The sequence below is a fragment of the Myotis brandtii genome, unplaced genomic scaffold, assembly GCF_000412655.1.
Source record: "Myotis brandtii unplaced genomic scaffold, ASM41265v1 scaffold618, whole genome shotgun sequence".
Lineage (NCBI taxonomy): Eukaryota > Metazoa > Chordata > Mammalia > Chiroptera > Vespertilionidae > Myotis > Myotis brandtii.
Window position 1 is genome coordinate 161,765 of NW_005370354.1, and position 18,438 is coordinate 180,202.

The 18,438-nt window shown below is 43.2% G+C and overlaps 1 protein-coding gene across 2 annotated transcripts in view; it reads right to left on the minus strand.

Annotated features, from left to right (window-relative positions):
- The window catches only part of FOCAD (focadhesin), a 250,074-nt gene that overhangs the window by 4,421 nt on the left and 227,215 nt on the right, over nucleotides 1-18,438 (minus strand). Inside the window, exons 35-41 of one of the 2 annotated variants that reach the window (XM_005879937.2) lie at nucleotides 12,308-12,436; nucleotides 9,628-9,743; nucleotides 6,532-6,792; nucleotides 5,849-5,938; nucleotides 3,589-3,766; nucleotides 1,995-2,092; nucleotides 177-428 (exon numbers count right to left, since the gene is read on the minus strand). In XM_005879937.2, the coding sequence (XP_005879999.1) occupies nucleotides 177-428; nucleotides 1,995-2,092; nucleotides 3,589-3,766; nucleotides 5,849-5,938; nucleotides 6,532-6,792; nucleotides 9,628-9,743; nucleotides 12,308-12,436 (1,124 nt within the window). Of the gene's footprint in view, nucleotides 1-176; nucleotides 429-1,994; nucleotides 2,093-3,588; nucleotides 3,767-5,848; nucleotides 5,939-6,531; nucleotides 6,793-8,471; nucleotides 8,585-9,627; nucleotides 9,744-12,307; nucleotides 12,437-18,438 lie in introns of those variants that run through there. The other variant, XM_005879938.2, reaches the window with a different exon arrangement.

Consider the following 18,438-nt stretch of genomic DNA (forward strand, 5'->3'; position numbering starts at 1 on the left):
TTCTGTTGTCACTATTAGCCCCCGTCTCTGAGGTTCTGCATCTGGCTGGGATGTGGGGCCAAGCATGAAGGCCTGTGGTGTGACTCCAGTTTCGATGACCTCCCACTTCACATCTACAGCAGGAACTGCCAAGGAGGAAATGGTCACCTGCCCCGACAGCAGGCGGCGGCCCTCACCTTCTGGGCCTGCTCCCTCCACGGCTCCTTCTGCAGCAGCAGCAGCATGCTACTGGGAAGGAGAGCCAGGGCCATCTGCAGAGTGACCCTATGCATTGGGCTCCTGCCAAGGAAGCTGGATGCTGGCCCAGCTGGGCCCTGTTCTTGATGACATGGCAACCAACTGGCACTGAGGCCGAGGAGGAGCGGGGCAGCATGGTCGGCCCACGCAACCACCGCCGCTGCAAAGATCAGCAACAAGAAGTCCAGAGCCTATAATAGAAATAGACACAGGGCTAGTCACATGTTTTAACCACTTAGAGTAACACATGTTCACATACACAGCCCTCTAATGATGCAATGCTCTATTCCCCTCCCCTCCTCCCTCCTGTCCCACCCCTGCCCCAGAAGAGGACTGAACTGAAGAACAAACTCCGTTTCCAAACTTAATCAAGAGACACTGTAGGGCAAGCATGTCAGATTCATGGCCCGCGGGCTATGTGCCTCATTTATTTGGCCCGTGTTAGCCTTTGAGTTTGACATGCTTGCTGTAGGGCTTTGGTAGGTTTTTGGGGTTCTCTTTTGGGAATACAGAGGGACCATCAGTTTGATTATTAGTGCTCTAACATTTCAGGAGAAACATAATTAAATTCCTAATCGTACTGAGCTTCAAATACTCATCTGGTTTGGTGTTTTCTAAGAGATTAAAAATTAATTAAGAGTGCTATGGAAAAGTATATTTAGATTTATTGTTATGTGGCTGAAACTGATTTTAAAAATATTGACAGTTTTGTTCTATTTTTGAACAATAACAAATGACTCTCCTCATGCATTCTACCAAGTGTGTCTAGAATCTGTCCCTTTAGATTTTAGACTAATCTAGACAATTGTAGAAATGGTGGTAACAGGGGCTACCTCTCAGATGTTGGATTACGGTGATTTAAATTACACTTCTTTCTGCTTATCTCTATTTCCTAGGTTTTAAAAGATTTTCATAAGAAAATGGAGAAGGCTAATAGAAACTCAGAAGATCAAAAGAGAGGACAGGTTATGCTTGTTAAAAAAAAAGTTCAAAAAGAACTCAATCTCTTAAAATTCCCACTCTCACTAACTAAAAATTTAAAAACACACGCAACTCCTCAGAAAAGTGGGGCAGAATTTCAAACAACATCCCAGGCTGTGCACATTTTTACTCACAAAGGAAACATGTGAATGAGACATGCCTATAGAAAAAAAAAAAACTGTACACCTCAAAATTGCACAGAGGGCAGTCAAGAAAATGAGGCAAGAGGGGAAAGTGGTGTCATCATTTCATTTACTAATCTTTCTTTTTTAATTCACCCAATACCAGTGATTCTTAACCTTTTTTGGGTCAGAAGTCAACTTGAAGCTGTGCTGAAAACTCTCTAATATATGCACACATGCCCATAGGTAGTGTTGTGCACACAGATTACTTGCACACACTCCAGGAATCTCTTCAAACCAGGTGTGCGAAGCCTCTTGGGCCAGCATGGAGGACGGAGCCCTAGACCCCACCTCCTCTTGGGGTCAAGCCCAAGTACATAGACCCTGGGTTTGCCCTCAGCTAGTGTCCTTTGTGTGCTGCCTGTCAAGGAACGTACTCTTTTGACATCTTTTTCAAGGTGTAACTAGGTGTCCACAAGAACCTGGTAAGAACATGCATTTCTTGTGACATCAGAGTTATCACCGCTGTTGTTTCCCAAGAATAAAAGGAAGGAGGAAAAGAAAGCCACAGGCAGCCAAATATTCCTCTTTTGGGGAGAGCAAATATAATTTTTATGTTTTAAGAAAGCTACAAATTACTCCTCTGAATTGTACCTCATCAAGAGCCACGTTCTGAACAGAGGTTGACTGGTAAGCTATATTTCTGATATAACCCATCAGGTCCAAGAGCCATTCCATTCTCTTCAACACACCTGAAAAGACAAAAACATTTTCTTACCTGACCAGGGTTTTCCCTTGGAAATGCAAAACAGAACAGTAATAACTATCATAGCTCAAGCAGAACACCTGGTAAAGATGTCATAAAATAGTTTCCAGTTCTCTTACCACACCCGAGACTTGCGATCCCTGTGAGAGTTGACACTATTCACAGCAGATGACTGTATTTCGGTCTTCATTTTTAATGGCTAATTTATTCTTCAAGCCTACCCACCCACTAGTGGTAAAAGGCATTTATTGAAGTTCTTTCTCAACATTAAACACACTATGAGAAATCTGGCACCCAGCTAGCCAGTAATATTGAATGCCAAAATTGCACAGAAACCTATCCTAAAGACATAAAAAGTAAAAACCAGACATGATAGGGTAATTAGAGAATAAACAACATATTGATTTTTCCTTTTTTTTTTTTTTTAAAAAATGAGGATTCCCATTATAGTAAAGACTACGTTGAAAGGTTTTCAAAAATCTAGTGAATAAGGAAAATGTAGGGATTAAGCTTGAAGGTTAGAACCAAGGGCAATCTCAAATTTATTTCAATTTGCTTAAATTATCTTCACACTTAATTGGGAACACCTACTGGATTTTTCCCCCCTGATAAATATAGTTTTAATTTTGAGTAAAGAAATCTAGTTTCTCATCATAAGTTCATTTTTCATTGGTGAAGCACAAACACAGATATGAGACAACCATCTCAATTGCCAAAGAGGAAGAGGAATCAACATTTCCAATCCAGTTTTGAAAAGAGTATTACAAAGACGTTTGCCAGTTTTCTCTCAAAACTTTAAAGACACAAGAGATGGGGAAAACGGGGCACAGAAGCATAAGCAACTGGCCCAGGGTCACAGGGCTTCCCGGCCATTTCTGACCTGCTTAAGCCAGATACCACTCAGAACTAGAATGTAGACTCCAGAAATTCTAAGCCTCTGACCAAAGCCGTGGGAGGGGAAATGAAGGAGTTCCCTTTTCAGATGGCTCCTAAAGCCTAAATGTGTAAACAATTTAAAAGTTGTGCCATACGGTTCATTAGCAGAGCTCAGGCCTGGACCTCCTGGCTTGAGGATGTAGTGAGGTCATCCAGATTTTATTCTTCTCAGCCCTGAGAAGTTCTTCTATAGAATAACTATTCAAGTTCATTGTTGCTGTTTTTTGTTTGTTAAATGACTACCCAAAAGCCATTTTCATGAAAACATCAGGCATCATCAATGGATATCCTGTCTGACAGAATCTACCTGATAAACTTTATATCCTTGAGCCAAAAACGAGATAAAAATCCTCAAAAGAATTCGTTCCCATCGCTAAAGAGTGGATGTTGAGAGCTGTACCTGCTCACTTCCAGCCAACGTGCTCCTCATTAGGGGTGACAAAGCCTCACCTATGTCAAGCACTAAACCAGCTTTCAAGTTGGGGAAACAATGACAACTGAAGAGATGGCTTCTTCCTGTTCCGATGCTCGCCCCGCTGGCCTTACCTGTGTTGGCGTGGCTCACGATCCGCGCGTGGTACAAGCTGTGCAGGATCACCCAGGCCAGTGCGTCTTTCTCCCGGTGCTGAGCAACCACACCGAGCATGTCATTCACGCCCATCAAGGGGAGCCGTCCTTGCGAGACCAAGTACAGCCTGACAAAGGCAGCCTTTTCTAGGCTGCTCTGCAAAAAAGCCAATTGTTCAGTTACTATTCAATTAACTGTAGTTGTTATAGAACCTCAGTGCAAGGGCAACACAGAAAGGGTGAGTGTGAAGTTGATTATTACTCCAAATGCTAAAACTGTTCATTTCCTGCAGCGTGTGACCCATTTCCCTGCGCGCTCCACTAGAATGTATATGCAGATAGTGCTGTAGTGTCACCTCCTGCTTCTCATAAAAACCATCAATGACTTCGGGGTCAATCAGTGATGACATTTAGTAAGAATACACAAATAATAACAATGACGGTACTTGTCAGGTGCTAGGCGCCATTCTAAGCACATGACACGTGTTATTTTGACAGTCCACGAAGTATGGTACACAGACCTCTGGGGGACCCCAAGACTCTTTTACAGTGTCTGTGAGGTCAAACTATTTTCATAATAGCATCAAACTGTAGTAATGTCCATTGTATCTTTCATCCCCACTTGAAATTTTTGAAAAAATCTAGTTTCACTTAAAACATTCCTGTAAACCAGTGATTTCAACCTTTTTCTTCTCATGGCACATATAAACTAATTACTAAAATTCCACGGCACATCAAAAAATATGTTGTATTTTTTGCCGATCTGACCAAAAAATAGGTATAATTTTGATTCATTCATACCAATGGCTATTGTTGTGTTGGCTGTTGTCATTTTTTATTGGACAATCTAAGGGAAAAGAGGTCAGTGCCCCTGACTAAATAGTCAGGTATTGTATGTTTCAGAAATTCTTGTGGCACACCAGTTGAAAATCACTGCTGTAAACAATATAAATTATTAATTTCATTAAACCTTTGCCCTTGAGTACACATCTTTTTAATATTCTATGGGACAAAGTGGGAAGTATCCATAACGGACTTCGTGATAAACTTCATTTACGTAAGTTTTGAAGTTTTACATATAGTCCATTCACGTAAGCATTTCTTTATACTGCCTCTCCTTGCGTAACCACCTATGGCTATTCAAACTGCGTATTTGACAGACAACCTTTCTAAAAGTGAAGGACGTGAGACCGCCACTTCATGGAAAACACTTGACGGAATTCACTGCCAATAATAAAATCGGAACTTTCAAGCAAAAATTAGATTTTTGGAAAATTTGTATCTGCTTATATGAGTTTGGCAGTTTCCCAATACATGGAAGACTGGTGATATTAACCAATACGATGGTTTGATATTATATAATGAAATGTACCAACATTTGGAAGATTTTCAAACGGCCAATGTCTGATATTACAAAATCATGCACTGGTGAGAGACGCAGAGCACAAACCGACGAATGGTTTCTAACGTAACCTAGTGGGAAGTTCACCATGAGCAGGTTCCACACTGCAACTAACCTACAAGAAACTACTACTTTTGTGTTTTGGCGCACAATCAAAGAGAGATCCATAATTATCTGAAAAGCCTGTTAACACACTCTTCCCCTTCCTCCTACATATCTGTGTGAGGTGGGTTTTCTTCACATACTTCACCAAAATAATGTCTCAAGAGACTGGAAGGGCAGCTGCCATGAGGCCCCCGCTGCCTCTACCATGGCAGACACGGAGGAGCCTTGCGAGAATGGGAAGTAATGCCACTTTCCTCACGAGTTTTTTTGATTTTCTGGAAAATACTTTTTTCTTATTTATGTTAAGCTGCAATGGGTTTGTTATTATTACTTTTAAGTAAGTAACAGGTGGAAAAAAATTCATGTGAGACCGGAACTATTTTTTTTTTAACACCTTCCATGCACAAGACAGTTCTTTGGTCAGAATATTCCCATTCCTGTGATTTTTGTATTGAAGGCATTGCGCTGTACTTAATTTTGCCCACAGGTGACACTAAAGCAACTGGTGGTTCATGAGGTCGGAAAGGTTGGCGACTGCTGCACTGAAGTGTTCTTGATAAAGTGGGATGAATTGGGTTAAAACGTTATTACATACATTTGTTAAGAACCAACCACAGAGTAGACGGGACACAAGACTCAGAGTGAAACAGAAATAGTTTTCTGAAATTAATAGTAACGCATAGGAAACAAAAATAGCCTCAATAATGAAAAAGTACATGGATATGTTATTACCTCGGTAACCGGGGCAAGCCGATTGGCTTCATCATCCGTCATCTCCGAGAGGCATTTTGCTACACCGATGTACAGCTCTAAGTCATTCCTCTGGTAAAGAACAAAGGCCAAACATGTCAAAATACAATGTAAGGCAAGTATATTCCTAATGTTCCAACAAATTATTAGATTTGCTTATCTCCACGAATAACCAAACCAAAACATGTGGTCATTTGTTTCTCATTTAAAAAACATCTTTCTTGTTATTCTATGTGTTTGTTTGCCTGTTCTTCCTTTTATCTCCTCATCAGGACCCATCATTCCAAAAGGAATTTTAACATCTTTGTAAAACCACAATTCAGGGATCCGCTGGGGGAGGGGAAAGGCTGGTACTAAGTCACTTTATACGAATAGCAGTGAACGACGTGCCCAACTGAGCTTCCTCAACCTCCACAGGCGTTGGTAAGAGGCCGAGGAGTGAACTTCCTGGTGAGCCAGCTTCTGAGCTTGCTTAAGACTTTGGTTCTAAACATTCAACCTCAGTTTAGATCTTGGAAGCAAACACATTCTTAGTGAAGAACGTGGTTCCTTCTTGCCAGCCTTCCCACCACGTTCTTAAAACGTACACCTCCCTGCTGTGCCAAAAGGGCTTTAAAAAATCCCAAACACAAATGGTCAGGAATGTAAATATTGTTGTTCCTCACCCGAATCTTATTTGGCAGAAGGTCAAAAATGTTCCCAGTGGCCTCGCAGAGCAGGCTCCAGAGGTGGTGGGCAGGGCTGGGCAGCTTCATGGCCTGGCTCAGGCCCTGCAAGGCACTCGGGCGTAACTCCGGATTGGCAAGTGGGGAAGCGGCTTTGAAAACGGCCACCATTAAGTTTTCAACGAAGCCCAGGATCTGTTCACCAGAGATGTGCTTGACCCACAGCGGTACAGACACCAGGAGGTATTTCTTGATATTCAGCTGGAAGGAAAACAGCCAAGGTCAGATGTAAACAGGCAGGCCTGGGTTTACAATGCTGACACGCCTGGGTCATCGCTGTGCTTGAGAGCAGCTGCGAGAGAAAAGGTGCAGGTTACTTCCTGCCCCTGAGTTTCCTACAGCCTCCTGGTCCGACGGGCCACCAATGCGTGTAATTTGGCTGCTGCAGGGACTTCTGATCCAGCCTGAGTCGTGTATGCATGGTACCTGCCAACCCATCTGCGAACAACTCGCTTAAACCTGGGATCTTTTCAGTGAGGGGAAGAAAATGCTGCATCATAGTCACTGCTGTTCAGTCTTAAAAAGCCACATTTTCTGTCAAGAAGAGCTCTGGCAGAGGAAAGGCTCGCCCGCTGGAAATCAACTAAACCCAGGACCTGGCAGTCCCGACTCCGTCTTCTGAGGAAGCGCAGGGACATAGTCATGAGAGGAACTGGCACGAGGAGACCATTGCTGACCAAAGAACAGCAGCTGAGCATGTGAGAGCGACCCTGGCATCTGAGAGCTAAGAGGGGCACAGTTAGTGAAGTCTCACAGACTCATAGAGATCAGGCTTCAAAAAGTCTCAGAAACAGCCCGGCCGGTATGGCTCAGTGGTTGAGCGTCGACTTATGAACCTGGAGATCATGGTTCAATTCCCGCTCAGGACACATGCCTGGGTTGCAGGCTTGATCCCGTGTGGGGCATGCAGGAGGCAGCCGATCAATGATTCTCTCTCCCACACCCTTCCTCTCTGAAATCAATAAAAATATATTAAAAAAAAATCTCAGAAACAGAAGTATGATACTAAAGGGGCAGTAAGTCTAAAAGAAGTGATATAAAAAAGGAAAGTCTGACAAAAATCAGTAAATTTCTAAAAAGAGTAATGTTGTTGCATGAGTTATCTGAAGAGCTCACTTAAAAGAATATGCCATTTTAGACCATTTTTTAATGAGAAGGTATGTAATTAAGAAAACGAATTCACAAATTTAATTCATTAATTAACAAAGATAATATGAAAGGCCCATAATCAAGGACAAATGCAAAAGAGTAGGAGATCTGAAAGAGAAATGGAAAGAAGACTAAAACCTAGAAAATTTCTGAGGTCAATAACACAGGTGAGGCTAGGAGAGTTACACCCGATTCAAAAGGAAGAAGCTAAATAGTATAGTGTTTAAGACATGGGCTTTGGGGTCACCCGACTCTCTTCCACTTGTTGGATATGTGGACTCTGCTTAACCTTCGTTTGCCTCAGTTTATCAACCTGTAAAATGGAAATAATAACGTCTACTGTGCAGAAATAAAATGAGCCACACAAAGAAAACTTCCTATTGTATGATTCCATTCTAAAGATTTTCTAAACTTTATATGACACTTAAATTTATAGGAAAGTTCTTTTAAAAAGGCAAAATGACAGAGACAAGGAAGGGATCAGTGGTAGCCCGGGTCTGAGGCTGGGAGTGGAGAGTGACTACAAGTAGGCACACTGGAACTTCTGGCGGTGATGGAAGTATTCTCGGAGATGGATGAAAATAAGTGGACTAAAACTCAAATTACACTTAAAAAGGTCATATTTTATGGAATATAAACTTTAACTCAATAAAGTTAAAAAAAAAAAAAGGCAGCCTGTCAGGATTGAAGAGACTTAACCTGATGCCTGAAAGTACTCACTGAGGGCTTACATGTGGCAGGCGCGTAGCAAGTGCTCACTACGTGGCAGCGGGTGGGAGCTGCTTGGAGCAGACGGGTAATGGTGAAGGCTGACAGACAGGAGGCAGGCATCGAGAACACTGACCTGCAATTCAAAGTTATTAGGAGATGCGGGAAAACGTAAAGGAAAAAAGTGAAGAGGCCTGGCCGGTGTGGCTTGGTGGTTGAGCATTGACCTATGAACCAGGAGGTGACGATTTGATTCCTGGTCTGGGCACACGCCTGGGTTGCAGGCTTGACCCCCAATGCGGGGGCGTGCAGGAGGCAGCTAATTAATGATTCTCGTTCATCATTTATGTTTCTCTCTCCCTTCCTCTCTGAAATCAATACAAATATATTTTAAAAAAGAAAAAAGAAAAAAGAAAAAAGTGAAGGGTAGAGACTGAAGCCAAAAGTTTGAGGAAATAAGGAAGAAGGGTTTGAAGTATCCTCAAAGACTTAAAGCCTCCTAGAATAGAAGAATAACAAAGATGAGGTCATTGAACTTGGAATCTATTGGTAAACCTTGAAGGAAGCAGGGGATGCTCCCTCCATCCTTTGGGAACGAAGAAAGGAGTCTGAAAACAAGCACTATTAGCCCTGACACCAGGTCATTACCAAACACCAGGCAAATCATTTCTTCCTCAGCTCTGTGCTCAAGCTGAACACCTCACAGAGATGTTCTACTCGTTGTACCTACATCCCTGGTGCCTCTAACTGGATGCCTAACCAAGTCCTACTGAGCCCTCAAGGCTCACCTTCATTGCTGCCTTTCCTGTGAGAGGGGGGACCAGATGTCCTGTACATGTGGATTTGTCTTTCTCTTACTACCTACTGAATGACTATGTGCATCATATAAACAAGTAAACCTAGGTTCAATGACTTACTAGCTGTATGAATGTGAGAAAGGAACTTGAATAACTCTGGTCAGCCTGTTCCCTTTCTGTAATACATGGTAGCTGATAGCATAAATGGTGACAGTTACGGCAGAGGCCGAATCACACAATTTTTCACTCTGTTGGCCACCCTCAGTTTTTATAAAATCCCACTCGTCCACTCTTTACTTTGAGAACACACCCCAAATGCATGTTAATCTCCCTCCAGAGAACTGTATCCTCCTGTTGCCCGACACCCTTAGTTACTACATACACTGAGACCGTGGAGCAGCGGGGGCGTCACCCACAGTCCCAACAGCGCAGCCGCATTCTGGGAGGACTGCGCCTGGGTCACCATGATTTCCAGGCACAGCTGCTGGACCTCTTCACCTGAAAGAGAAGGAAAAGAACATTAGTGCAGCTGCTGCTCTGCTTTTCAGCCTTCAGTGTCTCAAATCAACGCATCTGCTGTGTGACTTCTACAGGGAACAACTGCAGTAAATAAACCAAGGTATTCTAAGAGACCTCTTAGAGATGAGGTAAAAGAATGTACCACTGGCCCCAGAATCCCAGGTCTTAGGACTGACAAGGGCCTTGAGCTAGCTGGGGTGATCTCTCTCATGATACCCAGGTAAACCTAAACCAGTGATGGCGAACCTCTGACATGCGAACCCATTTTTTTGGTTGATTTTTCTTTGTTAAATGGCATTTAAATATATAAAATAAATATCAAAAATATAAGTCTTTGTTTTACTATGGTTGCAAATATAAAAAAATTTCTATATGTGACATGGCACCAGAATTAAGTTAGGGTTTTTCAAAATGCTGACACGCCAAGCTCAAAAGGTTCGCCATCACTGACCTAAACACTCAAATACTATCAAAAATTTGAGGAAATTTTGTCTAAAGATCTCTTTGCCTCCGTTTCCCCTCCTCTCCACCTTGCCCCTGGCACACAGAGAAATCTGTCTAGATCTGGCAGGACTTAGAGATGGAGCCACATTCTGCAGGGACTGAGTCTTTTTAATGGTCTGATCCCATCAGCAGACAGCTTTTCTTTTTTCTTCTCTTTTCTAAGGAGTTTTACTAAAACATGAACTTTTTTCAATAAAGCATGCAAAAGCAGGGCAGAAGGACATATTTTTCAAATGAAATCTCTGATGACAGTATAGTAACATCATATCTTATACTGGGATTAGGTTAAAAATGAAGGCATTTAAATAAAAAAATTGTGTACAGTCAAAATCATCTTTGATTATCTCTTAAATTGCACATAAATCACAGCATAACAAATCTTTCTGTAGATCACGTATAAGCACCTACTGTAAAGTAACATTCGTGACATATGCACACAAACATCCATAGTCACAGCATTGTTAAAATTATTGTCCCTTCCTCTCTCCCTCCCTCCCTTCCTCTCTCTTTTTTAAAATTTTCTGAAGGTGAGGGGCAAGTACATGAAGGTAGATCTGCATATGCTAAGTCCATGGAAGAGGTTGCTGCGGATGAATGAGAGGGAGGTGTGGAGGAGGCATCCCTTCGCCTCTCACCACATGTACCTGTAGTAGACAGGATACTGGCCCCCAAAGATGTCCACATCCCAATCTCTGGAACCAGTGAATACGTTACCTTGTATGGCAAAGGGACTTTGAGGATGTGATTAAAGTTAATGACCTTGAGATGGGAGTTATTCAATTGGACTCACTAATTACATGAATCCTTAAACATGGGTAACCTAGTCCAGCTGCATGAGAAGGCCTCAGCCCTCTGCTGCTTGCTTTGATGATGATGGGGGAGATGGGGCACAAATCAACAAATGTGGGCAGCCTCTAGAACAGTGGTTCTCAACCTTGGCTGCACATTCGAATCACCTGGGAATCTTAAAATCCTGAGTTCTGGGCCTCATCCTCCGGAAATTCTGTTTCTTTGTTATGGGGTGGGGCCACAACATTAGTAACAAAGAAACAATTTCCGGAGGACAGGCCCAGAAATCAGGATTTTAAAAAGATTCCCAGGTGATTCGAATGTGCAGCCAAGGTTGAGAACCACTGCTCTAGAAGCTAGAAAAGGAGAGAAAACAGATTAACAGATTCTCCCTTTCTTAGTCTGTTTGGGTTGTTAGAACAAAGTACCATAGACCGAGTGGCTTATAAACCAAAGAAATTCATTCCTCACAGTTCCAGAGGCTGGAATTCCATGGCCAGGGCGCCTGCGTGGTCAGATTTCGGTGAGGATCCAATTTCTCACTGTGTCCTTGGGTGGCGGAAGGGGCTAGGGAGCTCTGTGCTGCCTCTTTTATGAGAGCACTCATCCCATTCAGGACGGCTCCACCCTCATGACCTACTCAACTTCCCTAAGGCCCCATATCTCCTAATACCATCATACAGGAGGTTAAGATGGCAACATATGCATTTGGGGGTGGGTGGCATGAATGTTCAGACCACAGCACCCGCTAACGCATCTAGGAAATAATGCTGCCCTGCGATACCTTGACCTTAGCCCCGAGAGAACCCTGTTGGCCTTGTGACCTGCAGAACTAACTATAAGATAAATAAGTAAACGTGTGCCAGTTCAAGCCACTAAGTCTGTGGTAACTGGCTACAGCGCCCCCTTGTCTGCTTCCATGAAAGCTAGGGCAGAGGCAGTACAGTTTGATAAACAGCCCAGCCTTCTGGTGCCTGCAACACATGCCCAGCAACATGCACATGTCGGCCAAATACTGCCTTGATGAGTGCATCTTTCTGCATCTGCCTGTGTCTTCAACCTCCCCCTCCTCACCCTCAACTATTTAGAAAGTGACCAGTGAATGTAACCCAGGGGCCCCAACCACGAAGTCAACCCTCTAACCCCAAAGGTCTATCTAGTCAGTGCCGCCCATGACAAAGAACCCATTTTTTGACCCGGGTCACACCCTAAAAGCAGAGTCTGAAGGAGTAAAAACACTTGATATTTACCAAAGTTTAGCCTCATAAGTGGGGAGAGCAGTGCACCCCAGTTCACAGGAGGGTACTGGTGGCTTTCGCCAACCGCCGCGATGGGTTTCATCACCACCTTGAGAAGGGACGGGGGCACTGACTCAGGACCTGCAACAGAAGGAAATCAGTAACAGGACATTTCCGGGGCATCATGCATGGAGTCGGCCAGTGCTCCCTCCTGGTTCTTCTGTTCCAAAGGGACTGGTATCACATCTTCCACTGTGGTCTATCCTTCAGTCCTGTGCTTTTAATTTCAACCCCACTTACTCCAAAACCTGGTTCCCTCTGCTCCTCTCTCTCTCTTTCATTTGCTTCCGGTCTGTTCCTCTTGTCCAGATGGGAATATTCAATGTAACTGCTTAGCTGTCTTCCATGCTTTCTCATGTCTTTTCACCCAGCTTTCTAAAAAGAGTAATGTTCTCTACAATACCTATTGCCTCACTGCTCGCTCATTGCTCATTCACTTCCAGAAAAGGAGACAATTACTGCTGACTCAGGAAAATTACCTTCAGGGTCTGTGGCCCTAAATGGGTATGCCCTGTGCCTTGTGATTCACTGTTCCATTCCTCAGCCTGTGCATGGCTGACTACTCCAGAGGTGAGCATATAATGCAACAGCTAATCCATAGGTTAACCAGCTATGACACAGTACCACAACTTTAATATTATATTCTTACTAGTGGCCCGGTGCACGAAATTTGTGCACATTAAAAGGGGATTAATTAGAGGAAATATTTTAATATTGCTATTTGCCTTTCTCTATAAAGAAGTGTCAGAGATGAAAGAAAATTAGTAAAATGTATATGAAAATCTCCCTCCTGTCAGAGTCTGGGGTGCACTGCAGGACCCAGAGTCAAGTCCCCACACACCCGTGCACGCTTCAAAATCGTGCGAGACCCACCCCTGTCAAGCCCCGCAGGGTGGAGGGGGCACAGCCTCAGGTCCCCCGTCAAGCCCCGTTGGGTGAAGGGTGTAGCCTCAGGTCCCCTGTCAAGTGCCGCTGGTGGGGGGCGTGGCCTCAGGTCCCTGGCCCCAGCGAGAGGGTGTGGGGGTGTGATGATCATTTGCATATTAGCTCTTTATTATATAGGATTCAGGTGGGGTAAATTGAAATAGAAAAAAATGAGACATAGCACAGTTATAAGTGGAGTCATAAGGCATAGTAGGAATTGGAGTAGCCATTAAGGGTCATGAAGTTACAAGGAGATCAGAAATGATGTACAGAAAAGTGGAAGACCAAGAGGGAGAAGCAAAAGTAACAGGGGCATCATGAGCAGGAGAAGGGAAACCAGCATCAGCAGAAAGAGAAGCAGAATTAGCAAAAAGCATCACTAGGAAAAGGAAAAGCAGGGTCAGAATCAGTAGAATGAGCTGCAGAATCAGCAGCCAATGAAGGGGAAAGCAGAAGTGGGAGCAGGGCCAGCAAAAGGAAACCAGCTGCAGAAAGGAGAAACTCAGAAAAAGGAGAAGCAGAGGCAGAAAGGGCAACAGAATCAGCAGACACTGAGGGGAAAGCAGAAACAGGGACAGAGTCATCAAAGGGAAACCAGCGGCAGAAAGGAAAAGCACAGAGAAAGGAGAAGCAGAAAAGGCAACAGAATCAGCAGGTACTGAGGGGAAAGCAGAAGCAGGGACAGAGTCATTAAGAGGAAACCAGCTGCAGAAAGGAGAAGCACAGAGAAAGGAGAAGCAGAGGCAGAAAAGGCAACAGAATCAGCAGGCACTGAGGGGAAAGCAGAAGCAGGGACAGAGTCATTAAGAGGAAACCAGCTGCAGAAAGGAGAAGCGCAGAGAAAGGAGAAACAGAAAAGGCAACAGAATCAGCAGGCACTAAGGGGAAAGCAGAAGCAGGGACAGAGTCATTAAGAGGAAACCAGCTGCAGAAAGGAGAAGCGCAGAGAAAGGAGAAACAGAAAAGGCAACAGAATCAGCAGGCACTAAGGGGAAAGCAGAAGCAGGGACAGAGTCAGCAAAGGGAAACCAGGTGCAGAAAGGAGAAGCACAGAGGAAGGAGAAGCAGAAAAGGCAGCAGAATCAGCAGGCACTGAGGGGAAAGCAGAAGAAGAGACAGTGTCATTAAGAGAAAACCAGCTGCAGGAAGGAGAAGCACAGAGAAAGGAGAGGCAGAGGCAGAAAAGGCAACAGAATCACCAGACACTGAGGGGAAAGCAGAAGCAGGGACAGAGTCAGCAAAGGGAAACCAGGTGCAAAAAGGAGAAGCACAGAGAAAGGAGAAGCACAGAGAAAGGAGAAGCAGAGGCAGAAAAGGCAGCAGAATCAGCAGAATCTGAAAAGGGGGAAAACATATGTGAGGCTAGAGCCAGCAAAAGGAAAAATAGCCACAGAAAAGAGAAGAACATGAAAAAGAATAGAGGCAAAACAGGCAGAAAGGTAGCTGAATCAGCAGATGCTGAAAATGAGGAAGGAGAAATAGAGACAGAGTCAGCAAGAGGAAAATCAGCTATAGAAAGGAGGAGCACAGCAAAAGAAGCTGATGCAGAATCAGCAGGAAAAGCAGCGAACTCAGAGGCTGAAGAACTGGGAAAGCAGATGCAGAGGCAAAGTCAATAAAAGGAAAAAATGTTGAAGAAAGGAGAAGTATAGGGAAAAGAAGAAACATAAAAATGGGCAAATAACTTGAATAGACATTTCTCCAAAGATGATACAAAAATGGCCAACCAGGATATGAAAAGATGCTCAACATCACTAACCATGAGAGAAAAACAAATAAAAACAATGAGATATTACACCCATTAGGATGGATACTATAAAGAAAGAAAAAAAGTGTTGGTGAGGATATAGAAAACTTGAAACTCTTGTACTGCTAGTGAGATTGTGAAATGATGGAACCACTATGGAAAACAATATGGTAGCTCCTCAAAAAATTAAAAATAGACCTACCATATGATTCAGCAATCCCACTCTGGGTGTATGAACAAAAGAACTAAAAGCAGAGTCTTGAAGAGATAGTTGTACACCATGTTCATAGCAGTACTATTCATAATAGCCAGGAGGTGGAAGCAACACAAATGTCCAACCTATATAATAAATAGGTAATATGCAAATTGACCATCACACCCTTGCACAAAGATGGCTGCCCCCATGTGGTCACAATATGGCTACCACAAGATGGCCGGCAGGGGAGGGCAGTTGTGGGTGACCAGGCCAGCAGAGGAGGGCAGTTGTGGGCGATCGGGACAGCAGGGGAGGGCGGTTAGGGGCGACTAGGCCAGTAGGGGAGGGCAGTTGGGGGCGATCAGGCCGGCAGGGGAGCAGTTAGGTGTTGATCAGGCTGGCAGGGGAGTGGTTAGGGGGAGATTAGGCTGGCAGGCAGAACCAGTTAGAGGCAATCAGGCAGGCAGGCAGGTGAGCGGTTGGGAGCCAGCAGTCCTGGATTGTGAGAGGGATCCCAGATTGGAGAGGGTGTAGGCTGGGCTGAGGGGCCCCCCCCCCCCCCCCAGTGCACGAATTTCATGCACCGGGCCTCTAGTTGACAGATAAATGGATAAACAAAAAGTAATATATATGTGTATATATACAGACAATGGAATGGTATTCAACCTAAAAAAAAAAAAAAAAAGAAATCCTGTCATATGCTACAGCATGGATAAACCTCGAGGACACTTCACTAAGTGAAATAAGCCAGTCATAACAAGACAAATGCTGTATAATTCCTCTTATGTCAGGTAACGAAAGTAATCAAATAGAAACAAAAAGAATGGTTATTACCAGGGGTTAGGATGAGGGAAAAAGGATAAGTATTGTTTAATGGGTCTAGAGCAGTGGTTCTCAACCTTCTGGCCCCTTAAATACAGTTCCTCATGTTGTGATCCAACCATAAAATTATTTTCGTTGCTACTTCATAACTGTAATGTTGCTACTGTTATGAATCATAATGTAAATATCTGATATGCAGGATGGTCTAAGGCGACCCCTGTGAAAGGGTCGTTCGACTGCCAAAGGGGTCGTGACCCACAGGTTGAGAACTGCTGGTCTAGAGCTTCAGTCGAAATTTTTTTTTTAAAAAATTACAGTTTATATTCTATGTTACTTTGTACCAGAGGCCCGATGCACGAAATTCATGCAAGAGTAGGCCTTCCCTCCCCCAGCTGCCGGCACTGGCTTCCCTCTGGCACCCGGGACACGGGCTTTCCTCCAGCCACCAGCAGGCACTCGGGAGCGGGCTTCCCTTGCAGCCCTGGCTTCGTCTGGAAGGTCATCAGGAAGGACGTCTGGTCTAATTAGCACATTACACTTTTATTATTATAGATTAGTTTCAGGTGTAAAGCTAGTGGTTACACAATCATATACTTTACTAAGTGCTCGTCCTGATATTTCCAGTACCCAAATGGTACTGTACAAAGTTATTTTCCTATGTAGTACTTTACATCCCCATGACTACCTTGTAACTACCAATCTGTACTTCTCAATCCCTTCCCCTTTTCACCGAGACCCCCAAACCCCCTCCTATCTGGCCACCATCAGTCTGTTCTCTGTATCTGCGTCTGTCTCTGCTTTGCTTGTTTGTTTATATTGTTCTTTAGAGTTTCAGTTTTGCAAGATGAAAACATTCTGGAGATTGTTTTCACAACTTAACACTATTGAACTGTACACTTAAAATGGCTAAGATGATAAATTTCATATTATAAGGTTTTTTATAATTGAAAACTTTTTTTTAAAGGAGAGACGTTGGGTTTCCATTTCTGCATATGAGGAGATTGGAAGTCCCCACTCTGTTCTAACAACACATAAAAAGCTGAACAGATTGAAAAATCATCTTATTGGATCCCTAAAAAAGGGAAGGACACAGGGCACACTGCTGCCTGCAATTTGGAGTCTGACAGGCTAATCAGGCATTGGTTTTATTGTGCTCTGCTTTACTGCACTTCACAGATAATTGCGTTTTCATCAATACTGAGGCAGGACCCTCCACCAGGAAAAAGATTACGACTCTCTGAAGGCTCAGATAATGGTTAGCATATTTTAGCTCAAAGTATTTTAAGTTAAGGTATGTAGGTTTTTTTTTAGACATAATGCTATTGCACACTTAATGGTATGCTACCCTAGATGAAATGGACCAATTCTTTGAAAGACACAATTTGTTGAAACTCACACAAGAAGAAATAGATAATGTGAATAGGCCTATAGCTATTTACAAATTGAACCAATAATTAATAACCTTCTAAAATAGAAAGCACCACGCTCACATGAGTCCACTGGTTGAATTCTACCAAACATTTAAGGAAGAAAATATACCAATCCTCTACAATCTCTTTTAGAATATAGAAGCAGAGGAAATACTTAACTCATTCTATGAGGACAGCATTACCCTACTAGCAAAACCAGACAGAAACATAACAAGAAAACTACAAACAATGCCTCTCATGAACACAAACAAAAAAAATCCTCAACAAAATATTAGCACATTAAATCAATATATAGCAGATAAGGCAACAGAATCAGAAATTATACACCAGACAACGGACACAGACAATAATGTGGTGAAGGCCTAGGAAGGGAGTGAGAATGGGGTGAAGGAGGTCAGTGGGGGAAAAAGGGAACATCTATAATACTTTCAACAATCAAGATAAATTAAAAAATGAAACTCAACACACCTGCTACTTTCCTATTCTGTGTTACCAGCAATGGAAGCTTTATTTCTAGTTCATCTTGAAATGTCATACTAGGAGAGCAGGAAATATTATCAGGAGCTAACCATTGCTATTACAAGGAGAAGAATTTCTTACAAAAAGTAAATACATCCGTGAACACATTCATTCATTCAACCAGTAACTGAGTATCTGTTAGGTACCAGGCACTGTTCCATACATGAAGACGGAGTTGAACAAGACAGAATAGGTCACTCTGCTCATGGAGCTGATATACCAGTGAGAGGACACACAGCCATGGAAAATCAGGTGTAGCAAAAACAAAACAGCAGTGACAGGAATTCACATACCTCTATACTGGTCACACACATGTGGCAACTGTCCCTAGACAACACTGGCTGCAAATTGGAGTCTTTGATTTCACAAAAAAAGTAAACAAAAATTCAGCTGTTTTTTGGAGTCCTTTTGGCTCATGATTCATAAAAATGGCCCGATGAACTGG